At 43.0% G+C, this 26,316-nt stretch overlaps 1 protein-coding gene across 1 annotated transcript in view; it reads right to left on the minus strand.

Moving 5' to 3' along the window:
- Positions 1 to 2,004: 2,004 nt before the first annotated feature.
- Positions 2,005 to 26,316, minus strand: part of T265_06662 (hypothetical protein) — a gene marked incomplete at both ends in the record, with an annotated part of 30,494 nt that continues 6,182 nt past the window's right edge. Inside the window, 6 exons of the mRNA XM_009171982.1 lie at positions 2,005 to 3,223; positions 6,511 to 6,675; positions 7,711 to 7,833; positions 13,511 to 13,606; positions 22,161 to 22,287; positions 23,629 to 23,711. Coding sequence (XP_009170246.1) covers positions 3,098 to 3,223; positions 6,511 to 6,675; positions 7,711 to 7,833; positions 13,511 to 13,606; positions 22,161 to 22,287; positions 23,629 to 23,711 — 720 coding nt within the window. The remainder of the gene's footprint in view (positions 3,224 to 6,510; positions 6,676 to 7,710; positions 7,834 to 13,510; positions 13,607 to 22,160; positions 22,288 to 23,628; positions 23,712 to 26,316) is intronic.

The following is a 26,316-nucleotide window of genomic DNA, read 5'->3' on the forward strand; positions in this document are numbered from 1 at the left end:
GTAAAATTAATGTCAGTTTAATTGCTTGTGATGTGTACCTTTCGACTGCCCTTACCTGACATCAGAATCCGTAGTACAGAAACTATCATAACATATAACCGAGATGCCCGATGAATAGGATCACGTCGAATACGCCATCATATTCAACACCAAAGACAACTACCTTGAAGTCCGCCGTCCAAACGGGGTGTCGCAAGTGGGCTGATTTTGCGCAGGTCCTATAATTCTGTTGATTTGTCTGTGCGACTGTGAAACAGGTATCCATATTTCTGTGCTGGAGATCCCTTCGTCCAGTTCCTTGAAGCCGTTCCGATATGCGTGGCAGCGTACTCGAACAATGGTTCTTCCTCGAACGGAATCAGCAATTAGCAACTAACATCAATGAAAGGTTCGTTGAAAAAATCACATTGCTTAGAACTAGGTGTGCTCAACTGGTTAAAGACGTTAGCTTACAGTTTTCAAGTGTACACTTTCACATCATTACTTGTTTAGCGCACACGTGATCCTTAATTACTAGGTAGGTCATGGTGACACATCTCTATCTTCTGGTCATCTCATCGACTCGCATTGGTCTGTTAGTATCGCATCAAACGGACTACACACGAAGGTAGGCAGACTGTAGAATGCTAGAGGATTGCTGTTGACAGCATTAGTCATACTGAGTGGCGCACTGCTACGCAGCACCGGCAGACTCGCTGTGACGCTAGCACTATTGGTCATGTAGCCTATCACACCAAGCTCTTCATGGAAATTGATGTGCTGCGAATGAATGTCAGTACAGGAAAATGTCCGAAACGTTTTGCGTCTTGGATTATGAGACAAACCCAGTTGAGGAGTAGGTATTGTTTTTAATCACTACGCTACTCCAAGTTAATGTTGTAGTGATCCTTATCACACGGAGTTATTCATCTATAGTGAGTGTTTGCTAGCAGAATTGTAAGACACCTGTACGATTCAGGAAATCGAAATTCTTCGTTTGAACGCATACTATAATCATAACTAAGTACCACATTTCATGCACTTATTCCCCTTGTAAACTCAATGAGAGCGAGAAACAGCATAGCAGGATAGACTAAATCCAGCTATTTCATCTATCTCCTCAGCTGTTTACATTCGTAAGCAAGGTTAGGGTAAGATGGTGGGCACATAATTAGGTGGACTAAAACACAAGTCAGTGAAAACATTAGAGCAGGTAAACGGCTGAGAGAAACGCGAAATGATTGGATTCAGTCTATCCTGTTATGATACTTCTTTGTACACAGCACATTAACTACCGGCCACAGGAATTTTTGTTTCTAAACTATACGAAGTGAATGAATCAGAGGGGTATTATTCCGCTTTTAAGGTTACTAGTAACTGCATATTATTTGGACTATGCCGAATGTCAGTACGTGAAGATTTCTGGATTGTCACGTGGTTAATACTTCCTATCAGAGCTGACTGACAATCCACTTCAGTTAGTAATCGATGCTGTTAACTCGACTGCGTCTATCGACTGTTTCTCAGGTGGCTGCTGATCTGTCCACCACGCACGAGAATAAGCTTTTCAATTGCTAAGTGTGGATAATTTCTAGAATAAGTGTGCATACTTCTGTTGCTGAAGACGATAGAACTGTCGGGTAGTAAAACTCAAATGAACGATGTCAACCAAAATGAAGAGCTGAAGTCGATTGCAATAAGGCTATAAGTAGACCGAGGGAAGAGAACAAGCAGCAACAAAGATGTGACCCCAAATTCAGTCTAGCGCTGATACTTACTTCTAAGGCTCAGCAAAGCTTTATTTGGGGCTTTTGACACTCAGGACACGGAATATCTGCTCTTGTCTCAAAATGAGCTGAACTGGTGGCCCAAATTGCGCGCACCGTTGTGAAGTTCCGACAACTTACAAACCCTAATACGTCGCTTTTTGTTAGTCCTTAATTGTAATCCCAAGTTACTGTGCAATGGGGCAAACCCCTAGCCCACTGTATTAGATGAGTAAAGGACAATCGGAAGCAAATAAGACACTGAGCGAACATTCTTGAATTTCAATGAAAAATACATTGCGGAACGAAAGAGTAGTAATAATACCAAATATAATGGTTGTAGGAACACGATAGATAAGTGAACAAGCTAGAATTTGATGGGCTAAGCATATTCATGGTTTTTCCGCAAATTATCAAGAGATCACACAAATTCTAGGCCGTCCGTCTCATAACAGTAAGGTATTTACAAAAACAGTGCCCGGGGTTTTGAATGATGTGCAGAGGACGACGCAACATCAAGAGATAAGAAGCTGACCTGATCGAGGCTTTGGGTGGCTATTGCTGCAGGCCAGTTTTTCAAAACGAACGAGAACAATGATTCAAGTGAATATGCTACAGTTGCCCGACATCTCCATTTCTTCTTATGCTTCAAGTTAAATTCACAATCAAGTCAGCAGTGATGTTCAATTGGGGAAAAATTGCAACAGACGTTCTAGAAATTATTATGAAGTGCGAACAAGTGTTCTTGATTGAAAATGATCCACGATGCGGACTGACAATGACAGCGTACCTGAATAAAACTGCGCCGGAGTAGGGTCGAACGATGTAGTTACCAGACTGGTGTCTCGGACAAAGACAAAATGATGCATCGCGATTTCATTTCGGTTGTTATCCTCATTCAGATTGTTACTTGGTGAGCCGGAAAGCATCATGAGGATGGTAGGTCATAACCTGTTCACATCAGTACATATAGCGCACTAATCACGTCCGATCCAAAAACAGCAGCCACACAAGAGAAGGTTCCGAATGAAGAGTTTCATGATGCGAAAATGGATTGGGTCGTGGGCGGTACTGAGGAGGAATAGATAGGAGATGGAACACAGCCCCGAAGGAGATTAATCTCAACCTATTAGCTATGCACCTGTAGACCGAGATCGAGGAGATGGAGGGTCGAATGCATATGACCAGCAGGAAACATACGGCTAAAACGATAGGAGTTTTGCTTAAAAGACATTGATAGAGAGAAACAGAATTCAGATCACACATGAAAGGCCTGCATGCCCCCGAAGAATAGCGGATTACGGATGGCGAGCACGTAGGAGTGGTGTGGTTGGGTGCATATTGTGGTGGAATTAAAATTCGTTAAATTCTTTGGCGCACTTCTCTGTAGTTGCAATACGCAGTGGTTCCTCTTCATAATCGTCAAAGTTGCTTGCATCGCCTGCTCCGCTGCATTTGGGTGTAAATGGTGCATCCAGCTGAGGTTGAGAAATGGTAGTAACATTGTAGAATCATGTCAAGCACACCGTAAATTTAAACCGGTCAAGAAACTGTAGGAACATTATAAACAACGAGAGCGGAAGTGTCCCTCAAAGAAGCCTGATGGAATATCGATTTAACAGCTTCGATGTTCAACGTTCAGATCCAAGCTGAAGAGAACAGCATTTCTAATCCCTCTGTCTCTGATACTCCACAAAATATAAGACCTGTTTAATAACACGCACTTCTCTATAACGGTAGAACCGTGATTAGACCAACATCCCGTAAGCACGGAATGCTTAAAATCTGTATACCTAATGGACATTCTCATTTGAAGCCGTTAGAACAGAACCACCAGGACAAAGTTTTTGATTCGCTAGAGGTTACTTATAACGGGCCCCGAAAAGTGTAGGAGTGAACTAAATAAGACGGAGTTAACCGTATTGCTCAGGGGCACATGGGAGTAGACTTCCACTTCCAAAGAGTTTGTATTCATCAGAATAACCGAGGTTTCGCACACAACGCCTATTCAGCTGCTTGGATAAATTAAACGCTACCTTACTTAGGGCGAACATTTAATGAGTTGGGTTTTACTTTTTACTTTATTTCAAAGTAGTGTGAGCGCACGGGAATAACCACACATGAGTCAGTAACAAAGGAAGTAGAGCAGAAAAATTAAAAGAAAGGGCTCCGAAACCAAATGAACCAGTTAGGAAGATTAATTGTCTTACTACCATGCAGTATGGTACCTTGATTATTTTGTGGTGTTAATAAATGTAGAAAAGAAAGGGAGAAAATTTAACTTGGGTTCATATGATAAAATATGAAGCCAGTCCGGCACCTGATGGCCAGTAAAAGCACTGACGTTTACTTCGTACAACACAATTTTGTTTACACACCAAAATACAACAATCAGCTATGTGGCAACAAAAGTACATAAATTTCATAAATATACATGTATGCGAAATCATTCAATCGAGACGGGATTAGTTTGGAAAGGAAGAATATGGGGCCGTTCGTGAATGGACCACTGAAGAGTTGTTACCATAAAGTCCTCTTCGGAGGAAAAGCGATTCCCTTCAGATGGGCGTGCCAAACGTCCAAAACGTCTGTCTCGCATAATATCTTTAAACAGCGTAAATCGTTTGAGTGTAATTAATTCCTATTCATTCTGCATATACTTACATTTGGCTCAGCATATAGAGAAAATAGTTCTACTCATCATTAGTCCTCCTCAATCTTCAAATTTCTGACTAACGATCGCGGTAGACAGCACAGCCGGTTCACAACCTCACCTGCGTTCACTGGAAATATTGGGCTCACAGAAGTCGACTAGGGTCGAACAGTCATCATCATCAACCAATAGGGAATAAAAGATCGACAACCATGTGTGTAATAAGGTTTGTCAAGTTCAGAATGTTAGCTACCGCGTTTGGGACCTTAACCTTGAAGCCGGGTACTTGGTTCAACCGGTACAAGCATGTGAAAGGGGAAAATATAGGCAGTTCAGAAGAGAATCTAGTACGGGAAAGTGTGTAAGTTAAATTGATAAAAATGGAACCGTGCAATTGGCTCACAACACGTTTTACTAGCCGTGACCTGGTTCAGTAAAGTTAGTCACTAATAATCAAAAGCCGCTCCTAAAGATTGGAAGAAAAAACTCAGTCCCTCTTCAAGGTCTCAGCCATAGTTTGCAATATTTGCACTAGGGATAAAAAAGCCTAAACTAGGTTGGCACCAGAAGCGATTACAAGACAGTCCGGTTCTCAACACTTTGAGATTAAAAGCTTATGCGGCAAAGAATAGATCGACGCTACCTCAGATCAACTAGCTTGTGCTGACGTAATTGAATTTACAAGTACTGCATGATGTCCCTTAACCACAGGAAGCTGCAAACGGTAAATGGTTAGTACTGCGTCGTACTCAGCATGCAAATTCATTATAACGTGTTTATACTTAATCACACTTGGACCGCATAGAAGAACACCAAGTGACCCTCAGCATTACTTGACGTAATTACTGGAAGCATCACAACGGAGAGATTCAGCTGGGTTCCAGGTGGGTCTCTCGAAAAAAGCCGGATTTTTTTGCAAATGATTGTATTTCGCTAACTAACAGTTCTCTTGGATCTTGTGGGAATTCTGTGTTCAAGCTAGAACCAACAAAAATATCGATGTTTATTCCGATACTCCAAAATGGGTATCCGGGAACACTCAACAGTAACTGAAAATCCCGATCACGTCTAACGAATTATAAACAGGAACAGCATCGGAGACAACATCGAGGCATTAAGTGTGAGACGCACATTTATTCGCAAGTCTACCAAGTTCCAGGTAGAAGACCGTGGCAACATGCAATCAAATGTGTGTCCGGTAAGACCACGAAAGCACTATCAGATCATCGGATAATTTGCACTACGATATCCACGCTGAAGAAAATGTGAAAGACCATAAACTGCAAGCGTTGGGACCGAATTTTGGACCAGATGTAGGGAATATCAGCCAGCTACGCTGCAAGGGCAGGTATAACTTGTGGTTTTCTTAAGAAGCGGATAAGCCAGCCAGGGTTTGCAATGTATGCGGCACTTGCCAGTATATCGTTATTTGTCAGTAAGCATCAGTGGAAGAAACAGGTACCACGAGAAAGTAAACAAACAAGCAAAATAAAGCATCCTAGCAAGCGTGGATAAGCAGAACGCAGGAACAATGAAAACGACACAACGACATGGGACCCACGACAATAAACGTGTGTGTTCGTGACCGTCGAGAAACATGCTGTCATTTGTTCATGTCATGTGTTCATCGCTGAAATGATAAATGCTTAACCTCACAATGTGCGCGGAACTGTATGGAAACAAAACCCATGAACACGATGAAAGTGGAAACTATCGTGCTTAGTTCCAAGGACGTGCGTCGTACTCAACTTACTAACTGTCGTTTAAAATGAACAAATTATGGAGAGATGAAAACGCATGCATGCATATGTAAGTAGCGTGCTAGATGAAAGGTTTTAGAGAGGAAACTGCAACAGTAACATATAAAGTAGCCACGTGAAACGCAATTTTATCATGCAATTTGCCATCTTCTACAATACAGAAAGTCTCCGAGACAACGTCATCGTGCAAAATGTACTTTTGGTAGGGTTCTTTTCTGTTTGCTTAATGTGAGCATTTGCGAATGGGCAATATGATAAACACACGATTTAAATCGCTCTGATACACATTTTCGGATAGATGAGACTATACCGCGCCTTTCAAATAGACATACACCACAAGTAATAGACGTACTTCACGCTTATATGTGGCGATCCAGTCAGTAGTTGCAAACCATTTGTGTGTCTTGATATCATTGACGCCGTTTTTCAAATTGCCGAAACGCTTAGTCAAATCGACTTGAAGCAGGTTGCGCAATAGGTCCTTTAAATCAGAACTGAAGTGTGAGGGGAATCGGACCTGAAGGAATAGAAATGCAATTAGCCGAGCATTAGAATAATCACTTCATCGTAGTACCAAAACAGGTAATCTGTTGAGGTGGAAAAAACGCCGGGGCCTGCAGAAAATATCCCCGTGACTGTGGTTGACAGTATGGACAGCAATAGGAGGAGAAAAATAACATGGTGCTACCTCCAGACAAGCATTTCAAGATGCCAGCATCTCCAGACTTGGTTAGACGAGCTGTATGAAAGCTAAAAACGTGGATGTCACTGAAATAAATTAGCAGCCAAATTATGTGGCATATGTAGCCAGGCACAGTAAAGACCACGCGGATCCAAAACTGGAAGCCCATCATACCAAGATATTTCGCAGATATTTTCGTGTGGTTCTGCCATATTATAGGTTTCTCACGTTCCCACCTGCTCGTGCCATTCCAAACTAGACAGTTTGATGGCTGGATAAAAGACATTAAAAAAACACTGAACTGAGGTGGGCCTCGAAATGTGTTTCGGGTGTACTTCGGAGCTATTCACTAATTAACTTGAAGAACTGCGTTCTAGCGAACCCAACATTTTAAGCCCTGAACTGAGTGGGCCTCGAAATGTGTTTCGGGTGTACTTCGGAGCTATTCACTAATTAACTTGAAGAACTGCGTTCTAGCGAACCCAACATTTTAAGCCACATAAAACGTCACTGACGGTGATAATTTAGGCCTTCTCGCTGTTGTCAAACAAGGAAGTGACTAACCAAGTCTCAGTTTCTGCCTTATCCCATTCTGTAACACTGTGAATGCATAACGATCACATGATGCAGTGGGTAAAATGAAGTTAATTTGAGAGGTTTCAAAGGTTGCAAGCATGTAACTGCTGTTGTACAGCATCATTCCGTGAAAACCAAGTAGGCACAAATGTAGACTCAAAGCGATGATGATGATAATGATTATGATGTGAAACTAAGAAGCACAACAGAAAGTCTACCAAGAGGCAGAGACTAAGCACGAAATATTAGCTGAAAAAATACCATGTCAGAATATAATAGTATGATATCATTTACCTTTCCTGACACAATCTTCTCGTATATTTGAATTGGTTGGTCTGCGAAGAATGGTGGATAACCAGCCGCCATTTCGTAGATTAGAACACCCAAGGCCCACCAATCTACTGCTTTGTTGTATCCCTGAGCAGCGACAAGGAAAACAAATGATTTTTCAGTCAACCACTGACAGGAAATTATTTACTGTCAATCTGTTTAGTATGGTAGGACAAGTGAACAGAACAAGGAAATGAACAAATAAAAACAGAGACAGTCGGCGTGGGAGATACACTTGTTCCGTTGTTTCATCCGTACAACGTTGACAGCGGATGTAGTTGATGCACACAAAACTGTGGATGCCATTGGTCACTAATCTGATCTGGGAATTGATTGGTTGAATAAACCAAGGAACTTATCCTGGCTTCCTGTATTAATTCTGTAAGTAGAGGTAGTCCCAAGTGAACTACATCGTGCACCGGAAACCCGTCACACAGCTGATCAATAATACACGGTTCAACTGGCCCGGCAGTATTCCCAAGTTTTGAATTGTACTCCGAATAAGCACACTGTGGAGTTCCGAGACAAAGATCAAAACAAATCTGCAGTGTCTCCAGATTATTGTAACAGGTTGACGTAGCAAAATGAATGTTGAAATATTGACACATACATAAGCACTGTTGTAGTTCTGGTGTAGAGCATAATTAGAGTGAGTAGCGTACTTTGACGACTCAAGCTATGAAAATCTGCAGATAATGTTTTTGCAAACATTGTACAACGTGTTGGGCAATGGACATCTATTTTTGTCATTGACACCAATGATTCGCGTACGATTAACACGCCTCACAATGTTATACTGGCCCACCCAAATACAAGTTACCGTTAAGACACGTTCCTAAACTGTCCTCAGTTTGTATTGATCAGACCGGATCGTTTTGGAGCAAGAACGAATGAAGAATCGGAACGGGTAGATCCACCAGGATCGATAGACGGACAGTGGAGTCACATAACTGCTACGTTAGCGAGAAATGCTCTGCTTATTTATGTCAATGCACACGAACAACGCTTGAGAGCTGAGCTGGGGAGAAAATTAAACAGTGAGACCAGACGCCGAGATGTTGGTAAGATACTTACTGCGACAAGAGCACCAATAATATGATGACGAAAAAAGGACTGTCAGAGAACACACCGGCTTACTTGGTATCTTCCATGTAGAAATACACTCGTTTGCATAGCACTTTGGCTTTGACGGGAGAATCGCCTAGAACCCAGCCGTCTCTTTTTTATGATGCACCCACCTGCCATTATTTGTGCCTACCTGGTGAGCCCCAAGAAGGACGTAGTAGTCGTGGGCGTCAAAGAGGTTTCAACAACCTTATGAGTAGTGTATTATGTTACCCTTCTATAGGCTTTTGAATAGAGGGACGTTTTTTGTCGACAGTGGCAATACACAGGAAAAAAAACAATGAAAATCCATCAGTTATAAAACATTTGGAGATGGTGTCACTTAACTAATGTGTACATGAAGGAACTAAAATTCCTACATAGAATCCGGATACCTTCCACCCTAAAATATTAGGGCAATTCCCAACAGCAGAAGGTATCACGCAAATCGCACTACCGCCCCCAATGTGCAGCTATCTATCATACCTTCCAAAATCCTCGACGAACGAAACCGTGACAGTTATAACCACTGCACGACTAGTTCGCGGTTCTTACAGCTGACCCTTCTTACAGCTCACCCAGTTCGACGGATTCCAGTCGCCCTCAGCTCTTCAGATTTTGCTAGTAAAGCTTCGACCGGTGCTCATCTACCCAACGGAAATGGTTTCACGATAGATGAGTAGATACATAGGTTTCATATAGATTCGTCTGGTTTCAGGTATATTCGCAAACGAAGAAGCGCGTAAAGCCAGTTTCTTCTTTCACGCTCAAGAATGTAGATGGCGTAGAAACAACAGAAACCAATGCTTCAGTGGCACTAAATATGGAATATACGTATCAGTTGCAGCAACCATCCAAAGCGAAACATCGATGAGGGTATTTGGCTTCCCTTGGAGCTTACTTATATTTCACACACATGATGATGAATACACATATATGTCACGTGACTCTCAACTGTGCAGAAAGTTTCATTGACCTTATAAGTAACGTTACGTCAAGAACAAACAAAATTTTCTTCATCAGGTGAATAGCACCATTGCTGCCCTATCCATGATCTTGTGCCATCAAAAAAATTCTCGCCAAATTCTCATTGTCAGTCACGCAGGTAGTTTCATCACCTAAAATGGAGTAACAATGTTTCGAGCAAACTTTATCCGGGCACAGGCGTCAATTGTGATAGGAATCATCCTTAATTAGAAATACGACCTTGTTGTTTGTTGACTTCACTAAAGACCAAAGCCTCATTGAGCACCACTCGGAAATGCTTAGAATCGAATCAAAGCCGGACGGTGCCGAAGACTGTACCCGCCATAAAATTCCTCTGAGGTACATGCGTTGCTCGCACCTTGAAAAAGAGTGCGCTTAAATTCTATTTCCTAACACAATCACAAATCATGCAGACACCTGAAATTGTAAGTCGATAGACAAACTGAATTTCTTATATTTAACTTTTTACAGGAACACAAAACGCATCCAAAAACAGGGGAGCTAGTTTCGATATTTTATTAGAAGTACGATCTGCGAAGTGACGACACTGAAAGGAGAAGCCAATGCCATCCCCATAGCTAAAATCCACTAATCCTTCTTTACACGTTTTACTTAGAAATGTAGTTAAGTTCAACATCGCATAACAGGATAGTCAGAATCGTCCTATGTATTTCAGAATCACTGGTAGTTGAGCTCAAAGCCCCATCATCTATGGCTAACCTCTGTGTGATAATTCTAGCTCTACGAATGCTCGACAGCAGACGTTCACAACGTATAGGTGACACGCATTGAGCCTTAACTCAATACTGATGAAAAACAAATGGTGGCCGGCAAAAGCTGAGAAATCATCGCCATCACAGCTCAATCTTGCGTCCATTCTACGCAGGCCACCACCTCGTGCCTTCAAAGAAGTATTCGAGTTCCGGAAAAGTAAGTAGTATCTATGGATACTTCACGAAGGATTCGCGTAAGAACATCTCAATATTTCAAACGGCCGCAGTGAAAAAAACAGGAGAGCGAAGTTCTAGTGGACGCGGAGCAGCAGAAACGTACATCTGCAGGTATCCGATCCCCATGTAGGCAACAGCCTGACATACCTGCATTTGAGAGCCACGAGTGAGCATTAATTAGAACGCGTGATTTGTCGACAATGGTAGAGGACAAAAACTGGAACATGTTGTCTCCTGGGGCTGCAGGACTTCTGAAGAGTTCTTGCACCAGAAAGTATCCCACTATGTAACTGGGACGTGGCTAAATGACTACGACCTGTAGGACAGGCTTCTTCGGGGGATTCAGGCACAACTGTGCGAGAGCGGCCGTAAGATATGCGAACAGCCCTTGAACGCTAAACTGCATCAAGTGTAGCGGCATCGATGTGGAAAATTTCCGAGGCTACCTATCTAAGTGGCTCTAAATTTGAAGTTTTCTGAAAAGAAAAGTACAGAGACGCATGCAGGTCCCAACAGCCTAGTACAAAACTCTATAGGCTAATTTTTGGTTCTGATAGAATCTTTGTCAGGCAGCGATTAAACATAACAATAGGTAGGCTGGGTAGGATGCCATAAACAAAGTGGGTAGGAGGGCGTTTTCAGATAGGCCATTATTAAAGACGATGATTACCATGGGAATACAGTATTCTGCTACCAATGGCAACTGGGAACAAACCATTACGAGTGATAAGAAGCATTACTATAATTAGGTGCACGATAAAGAAGTGGAATACGGCTATCAGTGCTTACACTCGTCAGCAGACAAAGTTTACTGAGAGAAGAAACGGTCGACAAAAAGAAACAAAGGTGAAGCTATGGTAGCTCAATATTGCATTCTGTTGTGACGGGATAACTTGGTTGGGATACGATCAGTCATGTCTAGAAACCAATAAATGGTAAATTGTGTTCCCAGTCAACTGCGGTGGTGCACCTCTCCGCTCAGTAAGTAAGTAGACAGATTTACTTTGTTCACCACTGCCGGCGAGCCTTATCAAAGGTTTGTCTAAGCTACAACGCGAACCTATAGAGACTAAAAAAGCTGCACGCTGGACAAGTCTGTTTTCTAAATACTCGTAACACGCTGCTTGTGTTTAACTTGTGTTTAACTCCATGCATAGTCACGCTGATATCCATCGGAGACAATGCTAAACAAGGTCACAAAGAAGCGCTACTGCGGTGCTCCAGGCAACACTCAGTTGCACCAGACATGATTGTTTCAGCAGTTTTCCCCGTTCACTACTTCGCAAGTGGTCGTTCAATGAACCGCTTTATAAAATTGGTACAACTTCAAGCTGTATTGCAGTACGAAAGAAAACAAACCGATTAAAATTTAATCAGGAAAGCTGAGCAAAACTGCATTTGTCAGATATATGATATTCGGATTTGTGTCTCTGTATGCTAGCAATGTCCAAGAAAACCACGAGAGGACTGTATGGAAGGGTGGACAGCTAAGATAACAAGCTGTCCAACATTTGTTGGTCTTCGCCACCGGTGTTCTCAAACACAAAGACACCATTCTGTTTTCTCGTGTGCCGTCACCGAGTACTGTCAAACATGAAAGCTTTTTACGCCGGGTTTCTCACTCACTTGATTATACTGTTCTTCAAATAAATCACCAGAATACAAACAGTTAGACTTAGTACGGCTATTTTGTACAGTGATCCTTCAATTTAATGGGCACCGTTTTTGGATAATCTGTAAGGTAGCGTACCTCCAGTAAACTTTACGTTAAATTGTAGCCCGAGACAAACGTCTTGTAATGTACGTGACAAGTGTTTCCATTTGACCAGCAGATGGTTGCTTGTTTTACAAAAATCTCCCAAAAGCTCTCCCTCCAAGAGATGGGCTCCTCTTCAGAGGAGCGCTTTTGGGGAATTATCTCAGGCAGTGCGTAAAACGAATCAACTGATGGTCGAACCGAAATCCTCGTCACCTCAGCCTTTGTGATAGACTGACTGGATAGACTGCAGGAGCTTTCTCGTCCACTACGGATAAGCATTTAGTCTCATTTCTAAGGAAACAGACGTTGATCACAGGAGCTATAAGCGGAGCCGTTTTTGTGTTACTTTCTCTCTTCTGGAGGGTCATTGTATTTCGAGATATGTGTCCGTGGTGGCTACACTCAGATTCTTACTAAGGCTTTCCTCCTAACCTTGCACTCACCAACACAGTCGCGTGACTTGCTCTCGCACCACACATTACGAATATAGCTTACAATAATGTTCCAATTCGACGTTTCATGGTAAACAAATTTAACTGTGTTCATTTGATAGTTCCGATTAGGAGCCTGCTTAACAGATAACCGTTATAGCACACTTCCGCTTAGGAATCAGGAGTGAAAACAATGTTTTCAAAACTAATTCAATGCTGCCTTGATCACACACTGGGACATGTATAAATTAGGAAAGCATAGAGAAAAAGCGGGTGCCGCTAAGCGGACTGAAGACTGGCAGAGTTACAGAGTTGACACTACTGCAAACACTGTTAGCGCAGTACAGTACCGACAAACGAATCTCGTAATTTAGTGACGGAATATTCGGGGTCAACAGTAATGCTGTTGTCCAAGCGATACCTAATGTATTCAACGCGTGAATGTCAAACGTCTTAATGTTTAACAATGTCGCTATTGAACTGACTGAAAGTTCAGCTTCTGTCTCTGAAAAGGGGCGGAATACACAACTTACCTTGCTCAAAATAATTTCCGGTGCTAAATATTCGGGAGTGCCACAGAGGGTCCATGTCCTCCCTTTGACTCGTTTTGCAAAACCGAAGTCCGTAATCTAAACAAAGAATAGAAGGATGCTGTCTGAAGAATGCTCAAAGTAAGGATGGGAAACATGGTTACTCAATGCCTGGTCATCTCAAAACTCCTTTCTGGCAGATTAAAAGTAGGGAGTAGGAAAGCAGCCTAGCTATTGTGTGGCAGAATTAATGTCACGTTTGGAGCATAGTGCTATTTTATGGATGAGTTAACTTGTGGTCTTACACGCAATAAACCCTTCTAGTGCCCATAAATTCCTAGAACGAGGTGAACTTGTCTACTTAGGAAGAAGCATCTTTTTTGCATCTGAGTAGGTAAACAATGTAGGTGGAAAGTGTCAGTCACTGACTGAGTGAACGACATGGAATATAAGCATTTCGCCTGGTTCCTTTCATCATCTTCACTCACTGTTATGAACAATCTCCAGGATAAATAGTGGGTATAAAACACATAAAGATGACACTAGTATCGGACACTACAGAGGACAATGTGAAGAGCTGAAGCGTGGATGCAATGTCAACGCTGAACTGGCTACAGGGACCTTCTGTTATTAGAATGAGGTGCGTAGCGCGTCGCCATCGCTTGGAGTCGATGGCTCGGATACGAAAACGAAATTTGCAATGGCCAGGTCACGTTGCATTTACAACAGATTGGGCAAGCAGTTCAGTGGTCTTCATCCAAAGATATGGTAGAGATATGGTGTATGTATCATGTGCAAGTCAAAGCCCATTGTGAAAAGCCATAGGCAAGCCAAATGAAACAAGTGACCGATCGTATCCGAGGCAAGCGTACGTGCGCGATAAGAACTTACGGATACAAATACAAACTTGAATGACAGTTCAGTTCACAAACATATGGATATGTAGGTGATGAGATTACAGGCACAACATTTAGTGCATTGTCAAAATTGAGACATCTAGCGTAGATGTAGCGTCCTAAAATTGGCAGTATTTTGTATGGTTACAATAGGCTGGAGTATTTTTTGCAAGGCCATTGGTGGGTGACGATCAGAAGTACGAATATTGTTTTAATCGTCTTTGAAAGAATGAACTAGACTCCATTATTCTCTCTAGTTGAACGATTCTATAATTTCATTCAGGTTTGGATGATGAATCATGCATCCTAAGCAACTGCCTATTCAGCGAGAAGTAGAGTCGAGCATCAAAGGGATGACGTGAAGATTTGAACAGGACCTGAAGTCACGGTGCAGTTGAAGGTGTAGGGGATCAAGCGGAACATGTGTACATTACCATATGAATGGCTTAGGAAGCTACGCAAAGCATTCTTATTCAAGTACTAATTGAGGGAAAAAGTAGCCAGTAACAGCTCTTTGCTTTTTACAGGGAGCCTTTCTGCAAAGATTTTGCTGTTTGGATAAAAAACATTAGATCAAAGGGGATTGGGATAAGTCTTAGTAAAAATAGATGGGCAGAAAGTTTTGAGTTCGTATGTCAGTGCTTAGTCGCACTTTCGAAAGCGTAAGTAGATGCTTACTCAACCATGTTTTAAATCACTTTTAACTTCGTAGATCGTCGTTCAAACGGTATTGGATGTGGCCCGGCGGTTAACACATAACGCATGTCAAGAAACCTATTACTGAAGTGTTTGTGAGATGACCGCAATACCTGATAGGGTATTCACAATATGTCCCCCAAAGATGTAATTACAGGAAAAGGTGGACACATTTCTCGACATCAAGAAACGAATGTCTCAATATTATGTTCGGGAGAGAAGAATGGATCAATTGATAATGCCCTACACCCTAGAATAAGGATGTTGCAGTGAATTGTACTTGGTTGGTCAATGGAAGTGCTTTTTCCGGTAGCTGATCCGGTTCATGGTCTTGGGGTGATCACTGAATTTACAATTAAGCGTTTGGCCCACTCTCAAATATCGTCTTTCCAAAGAGAGTTGATGAGGAAAGCCATGGTTGAGGTCTTAAGTGATAACCGTGGGTATAAACAAAATCAACTTGCGCACACAGATCAAGCAGAAAACGCGTTAATTTTATTCCTGATCTTACAGCCTCTTATGTTCAAGTTAACACAACATTGTCTGGTCACTAATTGGATAGTGGCAGAATTCATCGATTTTTCCTGTTTACTAAAGCGAAAACAACTAAATCATGTGATCACTTGATCCATAGAGCTATGGAGATGGGGCAACGCATTACAGCTTGCTTCTTGGCCTCACGTGATGAGGCGCGGACAAAACTTGATGCCACCCACGATGGAAGCGGGCGTTTAGTTAAGCATCTTGGATTGGGATGAGATAAACACGCACGAAGAGTACGTTTCGTGCAACAGCTTTTGCCGTAAACAGAACACAGGATTTGATGCCGTGGACACAGATATAGCGTCATATTACCCAGCTACTGAGTGAGGAAAGCAGGATGATCATGTTGGAATCCAACGAAAGCAACTGACTAATTAACGTGATATACTTCGATTACTAGAACCAAGGATGAACTTCAGCTTATCTTTTTATCGACGCATTAATGCTTGGATTTTTCTTTTGCTTATGTCGTTAAAAACAGCCATTCCTTTCAATGACGACAAAAAGAGAACGATGACAACGACCAAATAAAACCGGAATCTAAGGGCACCTAAGGCGGCAAACTGATGAGGAATTGCTGGGGCAATTAAAAAATACGGGAATAATATTAGTATACCCCATCTAGGACGGTGTCTGCAAAGTCTGCAAACTATTTCCTTGAAAGACTAAATTTGAAAAAGTAATATAGAGGATGGAGTTGTTAGGCAATATCGGCTTGGTGGTTGAAATGCCCTGTGAGTTCGACAGCTTTTCTCCGGCAATTTGTCATTAGTCTGGGTGCCTCAGCATCAACTAATCAGGTTCAGCAAGCAATCCAAGCTTTAACCGGAACGACGTGAGTTATGTTGGGAGATAAAGATGTCCTTCCGCCCTTCACTCGGCTCACAAACGATGGCGTTTTTTTCAATCAACTCCTACTTCAGACTAAAATGGGTGCTCAAGGTTTTCAGCCAGTTCTGAGTGCAGGACAAAAAATGCGGGCGAATCTCATGTTTAGTTCATGAGCCTATTCGATGGTGGCCGACTTGTTCGCTGAGATTGGTAATTGTGTTGCAGGCGTTTCCACACCAATCGATGTGGCATTGTCAGTGCGTTGCTGAGAAGCGGGACAGAGCTGTGCGCTGGTGGCTGCGTATAGAGCAATTGTGTGCACCAGTAGATAGCACATAAGAAGGCTTCCTTCGGTTATAATTGATAGCCCTGTTAGTGATCCTATTGGTAGGATTTTTCAATCCCGTCCTGATCAGACAACAGCCAGATGGTCTTTGAATAGAATATCTCCAATTCGTAACCTGTAAGCTTGACAGGACTGGTTTCGCGGCCGCATTTGCATCATCACATTCACTTTACGATTTCCAGCTCGTACAGGTTCATAGAATGGGTTCAGTTTAAAGCATCGTTTGACCGAGTTCGTTGTAGAGCTTCGTGATTTCAATAATTCCATCCGCGCAGCAGAATATTTACATCTTCCAACCTAAGGCTTCCATCTTGACGTGGTGGTCGGGCTTGAACGCTGCAATGATCCCACGGGCTAGAGTGGCTGGAATTTCGTTCCACAAGGTACAGCCTTGCCAGGAAGGTCAAAGGGGAGCGGTCAGACCAAGGGCAGCGAGACCCTGTCCTACGAGTGGTTGTGCTACGAAGCGGTATGGGGGAAAGTCATTCTATCATGTGCGATCGGAATGTGGAGGCAGTAAGGTGTTTTCCTCAGGCGACCATCATTTTCATATTCGTGAAAGCAGCAACGCTGACTTCCCCCGAGGAAGGATGGGTTAGAAAAGGTCGGCCTTAAAAACCACACAGTTTCCCAACGTTTGACCGTGACCACTGGCACAATGTTCAACAAGGTCGAAATAATTATAAAATCAAGGAGTCCAGTGCTGTTCAAAAGGAACTTGCTGTGAGACAGTAATGCCCTATTCCCTGTGCCTTCAGGTTAGGCCAACCCCATGCAGCCGACAGGGTTTCCAAAGAAAACACTACTCTCCGCTGCCTCGCAAGTTAAACTTTCAAGTCAGAAAATACATGCAGGTTCCTCCCACTGCCGTGTGGGTCACACTTTTGAGTCACAGGCTCAATGTGGGGTAACTCAGTCAAACCCCCTTTCTCAACATGTTTAACCTGGAATTATCATTTGCCCGCAAAGCTCTGTGTCCACTGATGTCCCTCCTCAAATCCTTCCTACTACACAAACAAACGTTGCTGGATCATTTAACGCCAGTTATCTGATCAAAGGGTATTATGATCTCTATATTTTAACAATGGAAGCACCTTTCTAAATCCACAAGATCTTTTCTCTCGATGGCAAATAATCAGAGCACGCCGGAAACATAGGCTCCATTAAAATTGACGTATGGTGTCTGAGGAACAAGCATGTGTTCATCCATCTTAAAAAGCCAAGGACTGACTAAATCAATAGTGTACTGGCAGTGAGCACGTGGATAAAGCGTGAGGAAATCTGAAAGAGGATATGGAAGCAGCATTTAGTGTTGTTTGTTCGACTTCTCCGATTCGATCACAAGACCAGTGGGCGTCATCGAGATTTGCTATCCAGGAGTGATACAGCAGACAACGAGTACGAAGGCGTTCGCAAATCCATCAACCCCCAACTAGTGGAGAGCTTGAGGAAAGACCGAGAGCTCTGGTGGACATCGAAAGTTCAGATGATGATGAAGGCTTTTGCTACCGGCAAGCCGTGCCCTATATTAACTGATCCTAGGAGAGTAGCAGTTGGTGAAATGATAAGTGAAACTGACCGCTCATTAATTCAATCCCGAACTTTGACTGGAAAGATGGGCCGGACATTCCGAAAAACAATTAGGCCTCGTGCTACCAAGCCTGTGGAGAAAATGTACGCAGGCAAATAGAATGTAAAACTAAGTCGCCTGTCGGAATAAAAAATAAATTACGAAATGTCGGTACCCAAACGCGAGAAGGCACCAGGACAGGACAGTCTGTATCCACTCCCTGGTGACCCATCTGACAAAGCTTATTGATGCTATGTGGAACGAAGAGAAGATGCATGAAGAACGAAGCATGTCGACAGTTATCCCTATCTTCGAAAAGGGTAACTGAACGTTGTGTGTAAACCACCGTGGCATCAGCCTGGTAGGCATGACATCGTAGATCCTCTCTGGTCTAATTATTCGACAGTTGACTGAACATGGGAAGAGGTGGACCTGCCAAAAATAATTTGGATTCCCTCCTGCAAGAGGATGAATCGATCACATTTACACCCTCCGACAGAGTATGAAACAGCGACACTGCTTCCGCCGACCAACAATGGTTTGTTCTTTGATCTGAAAGCTGACTTTGATTCTGTGGACCGTCAAGTATTATGGCAGTGTCTACGTAGAAAAGATGTCCATGTTCTTGATCCTCCTTCGGGCCCTGTGCGCCAACTCATGCGGCCATGTGAAAGCCCACGGGAAACTCGCCTTGTGTCAAACAAGGATGCACTCTTTCGCTTTTCATTCTCAGTTTCATCATCGACGCAATTGTTGGAGACTCACAATCAGCCCTTAATGCCTGTGGGATCGAAGTTCTCCCGGAGTGTCCGCTCAAAGATATCAAGTATGCTATTCTTAGATCCGACGCGTGAAAATGCAAACAATACTAAATAATCTAAATAGTTTTGCCCCACGGTTTGCTATGTGCTTCGGACCTACAAAGTGTAAAGTGCTACTGCAAGACTGGGTAGGCTCGAAAACTAGCCTAATGTTGCAAATGAGCCACTTGACAAGGTAGACAAAGTTTGTCTACCTGTTTAGCTGTAGCAATCCCATTGGTCCAGCGAAATGTGTTATTTCCATCAGGATTAGAAAGGCCAGAGCAGCTTTTGTGGATCTGCGTCACCTGTGGCGTAGGTGTGACATCACCTTAACCGTCAGGGATCGAACTTACAATGGTGCGGAGCGCTCCATATTATTATGCGGATCAGAGACCTGGCCACTGCTCAAGGAGGACGTCAAAAGACTTGAATTGTTTGTCCATCGATGTATCTAAATAGTTTGCCCCACGGTTTGCTATGTGCTTCGGACCTACAAAGTGTAAAGTGCTACTGCAAGACTGGGTAGGCTCGAAAACTAGCCTAATGTTGCAAATGAGCCACTTGACAAGGTAGACAAAGTTTGTCTACCTGTTTAGCTGTAGCAATCCCATTGGTCCAGCGAAATGTGTTATTTCCATCAGGATTAGAAAGGCCAGAGCAGCTTTTGTGGATCTGCGTCACCTGTGGCGTAGGTGTGACATCACCTTAACCGTCAGGGATCGAACTTACAATGGTGCGGAGCGCTCCATATTATTATGCGGATCAGAGACCTGGCCACTGCTCAAGGAGGACGTCAAAAGACTTGAATTGTTTGTCCATCGATGTCTTCGGAACATCGCATGAGTCTGGTGGAAACACCGGATCAGCAATGCGCAGCTACCTATCCCACCTCCCCGAATCATCGGTGAACAAAACTGTGGCAGCTACAACCACTGTACATACGCGGTTCTTATAGCTGATGATGAATATGATGATGAATGACCGTTAAATCTGCCGGATCTTACCATACGGAAACTAAGGTGAGCCATGTTTTGATATAACTGACTTGTGTTCGATGATCCGGTTAGACAGCTTCCCTCCGGTTTGTCCTCTGGGTGTTTGTATTGTTCAGAGCAAATTTTCTGGGATATAAAATTGTTCCCATTGCTTTGTCTCGTTTCGTCTTTTGGATTTGAAACCAACCATGTGAATGTATCAATTACTCTATAGATCAGCGGAATTCCATACGGTTGCAATATTCTGGCTGTCACTTCAAATAATTCTTGGATTTGAGTATCATTAACCGTTTAGCTGTTCGTTCTGGACGTTTTTGTTGTCACTGAGATGTCCTTTTCTTTGGGCCTGTTCGGATCAAGTCTTCCACTCCCATTTCTTTGCTAACTGTTTCATTCTTTTCTCTTCAGTCCCAAATAGACTTTGAGCACGCCTCTTTTTTATGATTCATCGGGTAGTTGCTAGGATATTTCAACATTACATCTGCATGCATCCTCTATAGATACCCGCAGGTCTGAGGTATTCCGCTGGCGGTCAAGAGTGCCGTTTGTCAGTACCTTCTGCCCGTAGTTGTTGCTAGTCTATACGGCTTTCTTGCGAGTTTTTATCGGGGAATGTGGTGCCGAAACTCCTCCGACGGCCATTTTGCTTTCAAGACATGCCCTAGGCTGGCTGAATAGTTTTCGTGGGATGTATCTCTGACGTTCAGGATAGACCCTTTGAGTTAGAAATTCTCTTCAGCTTGGCTGAGAACGTGACGAGATAGTTTTCCTTGCTGCTGCAGCAGCTATTTGTTGTCATTCCTATTGACGAAATGACAGGTTGAGCGCGCACGTCGATAGACCAACTTAGGAATCACCATGTCGAGCATTTGTGTCTGGCTGTAACGTAATGCAATCACGCCAAAAATCTGGTCGAAATTAGCATGAGTAAATCAGAAGTGGCCAAAGCACAATAAGTAGAAATGTGAAGGCAAAACAGCAAATCCCGTTCTTCTCAATGCTGTACAGGTTCAAATCTGAAGTTTTCTTATCGAAAGCCTAATATATTCCACAATAAATACCGCCATATCCCGTCTAAATCCTGTAAACAGCTGTTCTGAGCTGACGTTACCTTTTTCACTGCTTCAAGGTCCTTGGTCCATAACTGTTTGTCGTTTTCGAGGAATGAAGTAAAGTAGCCGGGACAACTGCACAGTGTCACATGGAATATAACTGGCAAGCTCAACTGAATACCTGCCCAGCAATCTGTTCCGAGCGATTGAAAAATAAGGTTGTCCGTGTATGAAGTCGCCACAGTCCACGGCGGCCTTTCAGTTTATTGCTACTTATGAAGCAGTGAAAACGGAAAACAAACCGAAAGCACTTCCAATACAGGTGAAGCAGGTCTCAACAGTGAATCAAAGGACACCACGCACGTAAGCGAAGTCGGACCTCCAAAGTCCTACTGGCGTGGGCATAGCAGCCAACTAAAACCATCCTCCTGGACCACACCCGCTCCCTGGAAGCACAGTGTCCGCGCGATATCTTTGATCACCGCACCTTCAATTCATATTTGTAGGGAATTTCACGACTTCAACCTAGGAAAGTAATTAAGACTTCAAGACATTATGTATTCGCGATGTTCCCAGGAAAATCTGTTCCACCAGTGTCCTGAAAAACTACTTGGTTTGGAGGACTGAGGGTCATAACCGGTAAGCATACAACACAGAGGAAGACTGAATAAAACAACCGAATGAGAAAAGACAAAACATAGCAACTAGGGTTGGAAATGAAAAAAATGCCAATTCATAGAGCCGTTTGGCATGTGTATGAAGAACACATGGACCGAATAATTTTCATAAAATCGATGCACCTAGCACACGTGCAAACGGTTGGCTGGTGAATGGCCACAAACACACGTTTAAACACATACACACACGTAAAGCATATTGGTACGCCAGGCTGCTTAGAATGGGAAATGAAAGTATACTTACCTTAAGGTAACCAAACTGATCGATCAAGATATTTTCCGGTTTCAAATCGCGGTAAACCAGTTCCAAATAGTGGAGATATTCGAATGCCAGAACAACTTGACCAGCATAAAATCGTGCGTGACACTCGCTGGAAGTAACATTGAGAAAATGTCGGAAAGGAAATTGAGTGTGGATAGCGGAGAGCTGTAACCTTGACTTCAGCAAACACAACTGTGTCAGGAAAACGCTGCCCTCTGAAACAAGTGATTACAGTAAGATGTTTTTGGGAGTATTTATAACTACTGCTATCATCCTGCACCGCAAACGATAAAATTTAATGCAGTGGTGGCGATAGTGTGGTTGACAGCATTCTGATGTGCCAAGTGGTTCACTAATAGTGAACTAAAGCACAACATAAAGGAAATTACTCACAAGGTTTCTGAAAACTCTTCGACAGCCCACGACCGGTTTCTTGGGGCTCCTCAGGTAGGCGCAGTCCCAGAGTTTCCGTCAACCTTATGTTCTAACTGAACCCAAACTGTAGTGTTTTCGAGAAATACACTCATTTGCAAATCAATTTGGTTTTCACGAGAGACTCAACTGAATCTCTCGTTTATGATATTCTGCAACTGAATGTGCTGCACACAGGGCTGTCGAAGAGTTTTCAGCAACCTTGTGGGTAGTTTCCTTTACGAAAATATACTACGAAATCTCGAATATCGTGTCAACTGAATCATGAGGCGGCCTGTATGCAGCAAATTCAGTTATAGAATATCATAAACTAGAGCACAACATGTTTTGTTTTGACAACAGCTTAACTGAATTCCCTAGTAATTCCCGAAAGGAATCTCTGCAACGGTCGTGACTATACAAGATAACTGGTTGATGGCTTCCATTTCAATTACCATAGTTGTTGGCATTTTGTTTCGTTTATTTAAATCGTTGGGAACATTAACCAACAAAACCAAATATGCAGTAGCAAATCACTGGACAGACTCATAAATGAACACCAAAACCAGCAGCCTATCAAGAAAAAATACGGGCATGAAAATGCAACGAATTCGGCAAAAATGAATGAAGTTTTGCTCTGCCGATAACTAGCGGAAATAACGCTTGATTTGGAGGTAGATAAACTTCGATTCAGTTAGAGTGAATCGGTGGCCAATCATCCACAGCCACTCACAAAATGAAGTCATCAGAATCACGATAACAAGATATGGCGTAATCCTTTGACCACACCTTTGATAGTGAAAGTAATTGGTTTGAAGCACATGGTCAACCGGACATAACGTAGACCATAAGAGCATGCGGAGGCAATAAGGAGTATAAGACAATAAGCTGCCGGATGTGTGCACTTTCCATTGACGGCGCTGACAACTGTTATGGATCACTAATATTCGCATCCAACAAAAATAATATTGTTTGGCCTGGTCCAAGGGAGTGCACATGAAATAAACTTGGGGAGAGCACATACAGACGAGAAACTTACTTGAATCGACCAACCCGCCGCAGATAAGAAAACATCTCACCACCGTTTACGAATTCTAGTACCATGTACAAGTTGCTGTTATCCTGAAGGACGTACAAAAAAAGAGAATAATGATGGCGGACTAAAACTTCCGGGTAACACCTCGACCCTTTTGTTTACAAGGGGACTTGAAGAAGAAAATACAACATGAATCGTCCAATTTCATACAACTGCGATACACTAATTCATGTGCTGTTATCAAGTACGTTGTCGTCCCTCGTAACTTTTCCGTGTGTGGTTGGTAGCGAAAGATTATGGTAGGATGTATCACAGATGAACACTCCCATCAGATGAGGACCAGCCACATATGATAAATCTATCGACTTTAATGGAAAGCGACTCTACAGGAGAAATTAGTTCAATGCGTAAGTGCGTCTAGATGACCCTTGGTGATGATTCCTAAGGCAGCTTGCAAATTAGGTAAAGGACTCCCGGGATCACTGAATAGTCACTACCGTCCAAAGCCCATTTCACAAGACTTGTTTCTAGATGGCCAAAATAGTTAAGAAGTTTCTTCCACAGAGACGTACGAGTTACTGCCATCTGCTGGACTGCCACATTATTAGGTCCTTCAGGATTCTCCGGTTTAATGAATTCTTGAGAACGTGAAACGCAGTCCGTAAGCTCAAAAGCGGCGTTAAAGCCTGTTATTTCTACCTCCTCTGTGAATAACATGCTAAAGATGAATCATTTATCTACCGCGCAGTGGTTGTGACAGATTATTGAAAACGAAACTATCAGACAAGACTAACTCTTCCGAGGAATAAAGTAGATGAATGCTTAGCTTTCGGACAATGCTATGGGTACGTAAGCGGAACTGGCAGCAAGACACCAGGTGGGCCTATCTGTGTACCGAATAGCGGAAACGGGCAAAAACGATTCAAGATATTTGTCTCAAGAAACTGACAATGTCAGCAATGACTCATAATACTGCGTTAGTGGTCAGTACGACTGATTAATACCAGCCATTAATAAGGCTGAAGATGCAGTCGATATCGGCGCGTCACCTGACCGTTGCTTATATTTGCCTATACTCAGAACGTCATTCAGCACACCATTCGTCATTCTAGAACTTGAAAATTACTGCTTGGTATCACCGAGCGCAGTCCAGTGTCAGGGGTGGGTTTGAACCACGGACAAATGAGTGGTGACGCAAACCCTTTCATACCACTTAGGACCGAGGGTAATCGATGGCTGCAACGAAGCACCATCGAACGCTGTTGTCTTTGTTTGGAATCGCTTGATCGTATGAAACACACCGGAGGATTTACCATAGTGATGGCGTTCATCAAGCAACAAGAGAGTTTTGCAGAATTTCGTGTAATCTGGTTGGGTAGGTGACGCCTAGCATGTAGACGGTCTTTATGGTAGCTAATGAAAAAGTGCAGGTAGGTGGTACGAGTCGCTAGAGAATGTCGCGGGTAAAACGGCAAAGAAAGTTCACAGGTGAAGCGACAACTTCAAGGATCCGGTCACGCCATCCAAAAGCCTAAAATGGAAATCCTAAAATCAGCACTAACCATTTGTCCATGCCAAGAGTTGTATCACAAAAATCATTTGAGGACCCAGACTGGCACCATAAAACCAGATAATGCGCCATTTCATCTCAATCTAGGGTACTACGTTCATCGTTGGAATCTCAGTCTGCACGGATCTTGGCAACGACTACCATTCGTGAGCGGCAACGGCACGGGGCACTTTTGAAACTACTTGCCGTAAGGTGAATTGTAGGTGCGATTCTCAGGCCACAAGGAGACCTAGTAATTAAACATCAGCGCTAACCGTTAAGAACCTGGTTTTCGATTCTCCTTCAGTGATGAAACGCCATTCAGTGCACGGCAATGGAGACAGGAAAGGGTTGTACAGTGAAGAATCTGTTGTGCAGAGGATTCGCTCATGCTATTGTGGTCTGCGCTGCTGCAGCAAAAAATGAATGATGTAGAATAGCATAGCAATATCCATGGAGGTTGAGTAATCTGGACCTGATCAGGTGAATAAGCTCTAGTGTTCAGCCACTCCCCATCGTTCTCTCGGTAGTTCACTATCAGTTGGCTCAGGTCATCCAGAAGATTGCATTGTCGTCCTTGCTGTTGACCTGGCGCGCAACGGATCAACTTGGAATGTCAAGAATAGTAACTTGGATGTGCAGCACTCTTCAAACCAAAGAACAATTTTGTTAAATGGTCCATATGATGATCTCTGGTCGGGCGGGTGTTGTGGTCATGTAAACTGTGAAAATTAAAAGCCCTAGCTTTGTGCCTGAGTAGCTAGTTGATGAGAATAGATGTTCCTCTTAAATGTCAATCTTGGGGGAATCGCGATGTGGAACTGCGGCCAATAGTTCCATGGTTCGAAGTCACGCCTTGCTCTCTTATTGCCCCTGTCTGTGCTCGAGTAACGTAGAAGTATATCATCCCCCGCGCTTCCTTAGAGATGCACGGTAGAAATGCACCGAAATAGTGCCACAAATGAACGTCTGTTAGTATGGACGTCTTAAGGCGGTACGGGATTCCCTAAAGGTGAACGAATGAAGTCGGGCAAAAATAAGGTTCTGATGTAAATTATGGTTGCACGCTAGCAAAACACTAGTGTTGTGCATTGATGCTATGCTGTCTATGATGATGATGAGAATGAAATTATATCCCTATA

Source organism: Opisthorchis viverrini, assembly GCF_000715545.1.
Source record: "Opisthorchis viverrini unplaced genomic scaffold opera_v5_142, whole genome shotgun sequence".
Classification (NCBI taxonomy): Eukaryota; Metazoa; Platyhelminthes; class Trematoda; order Opisthorchiida; family Opisthorchiidae; genus Opisthorchis; species Opisthorchis viverrini.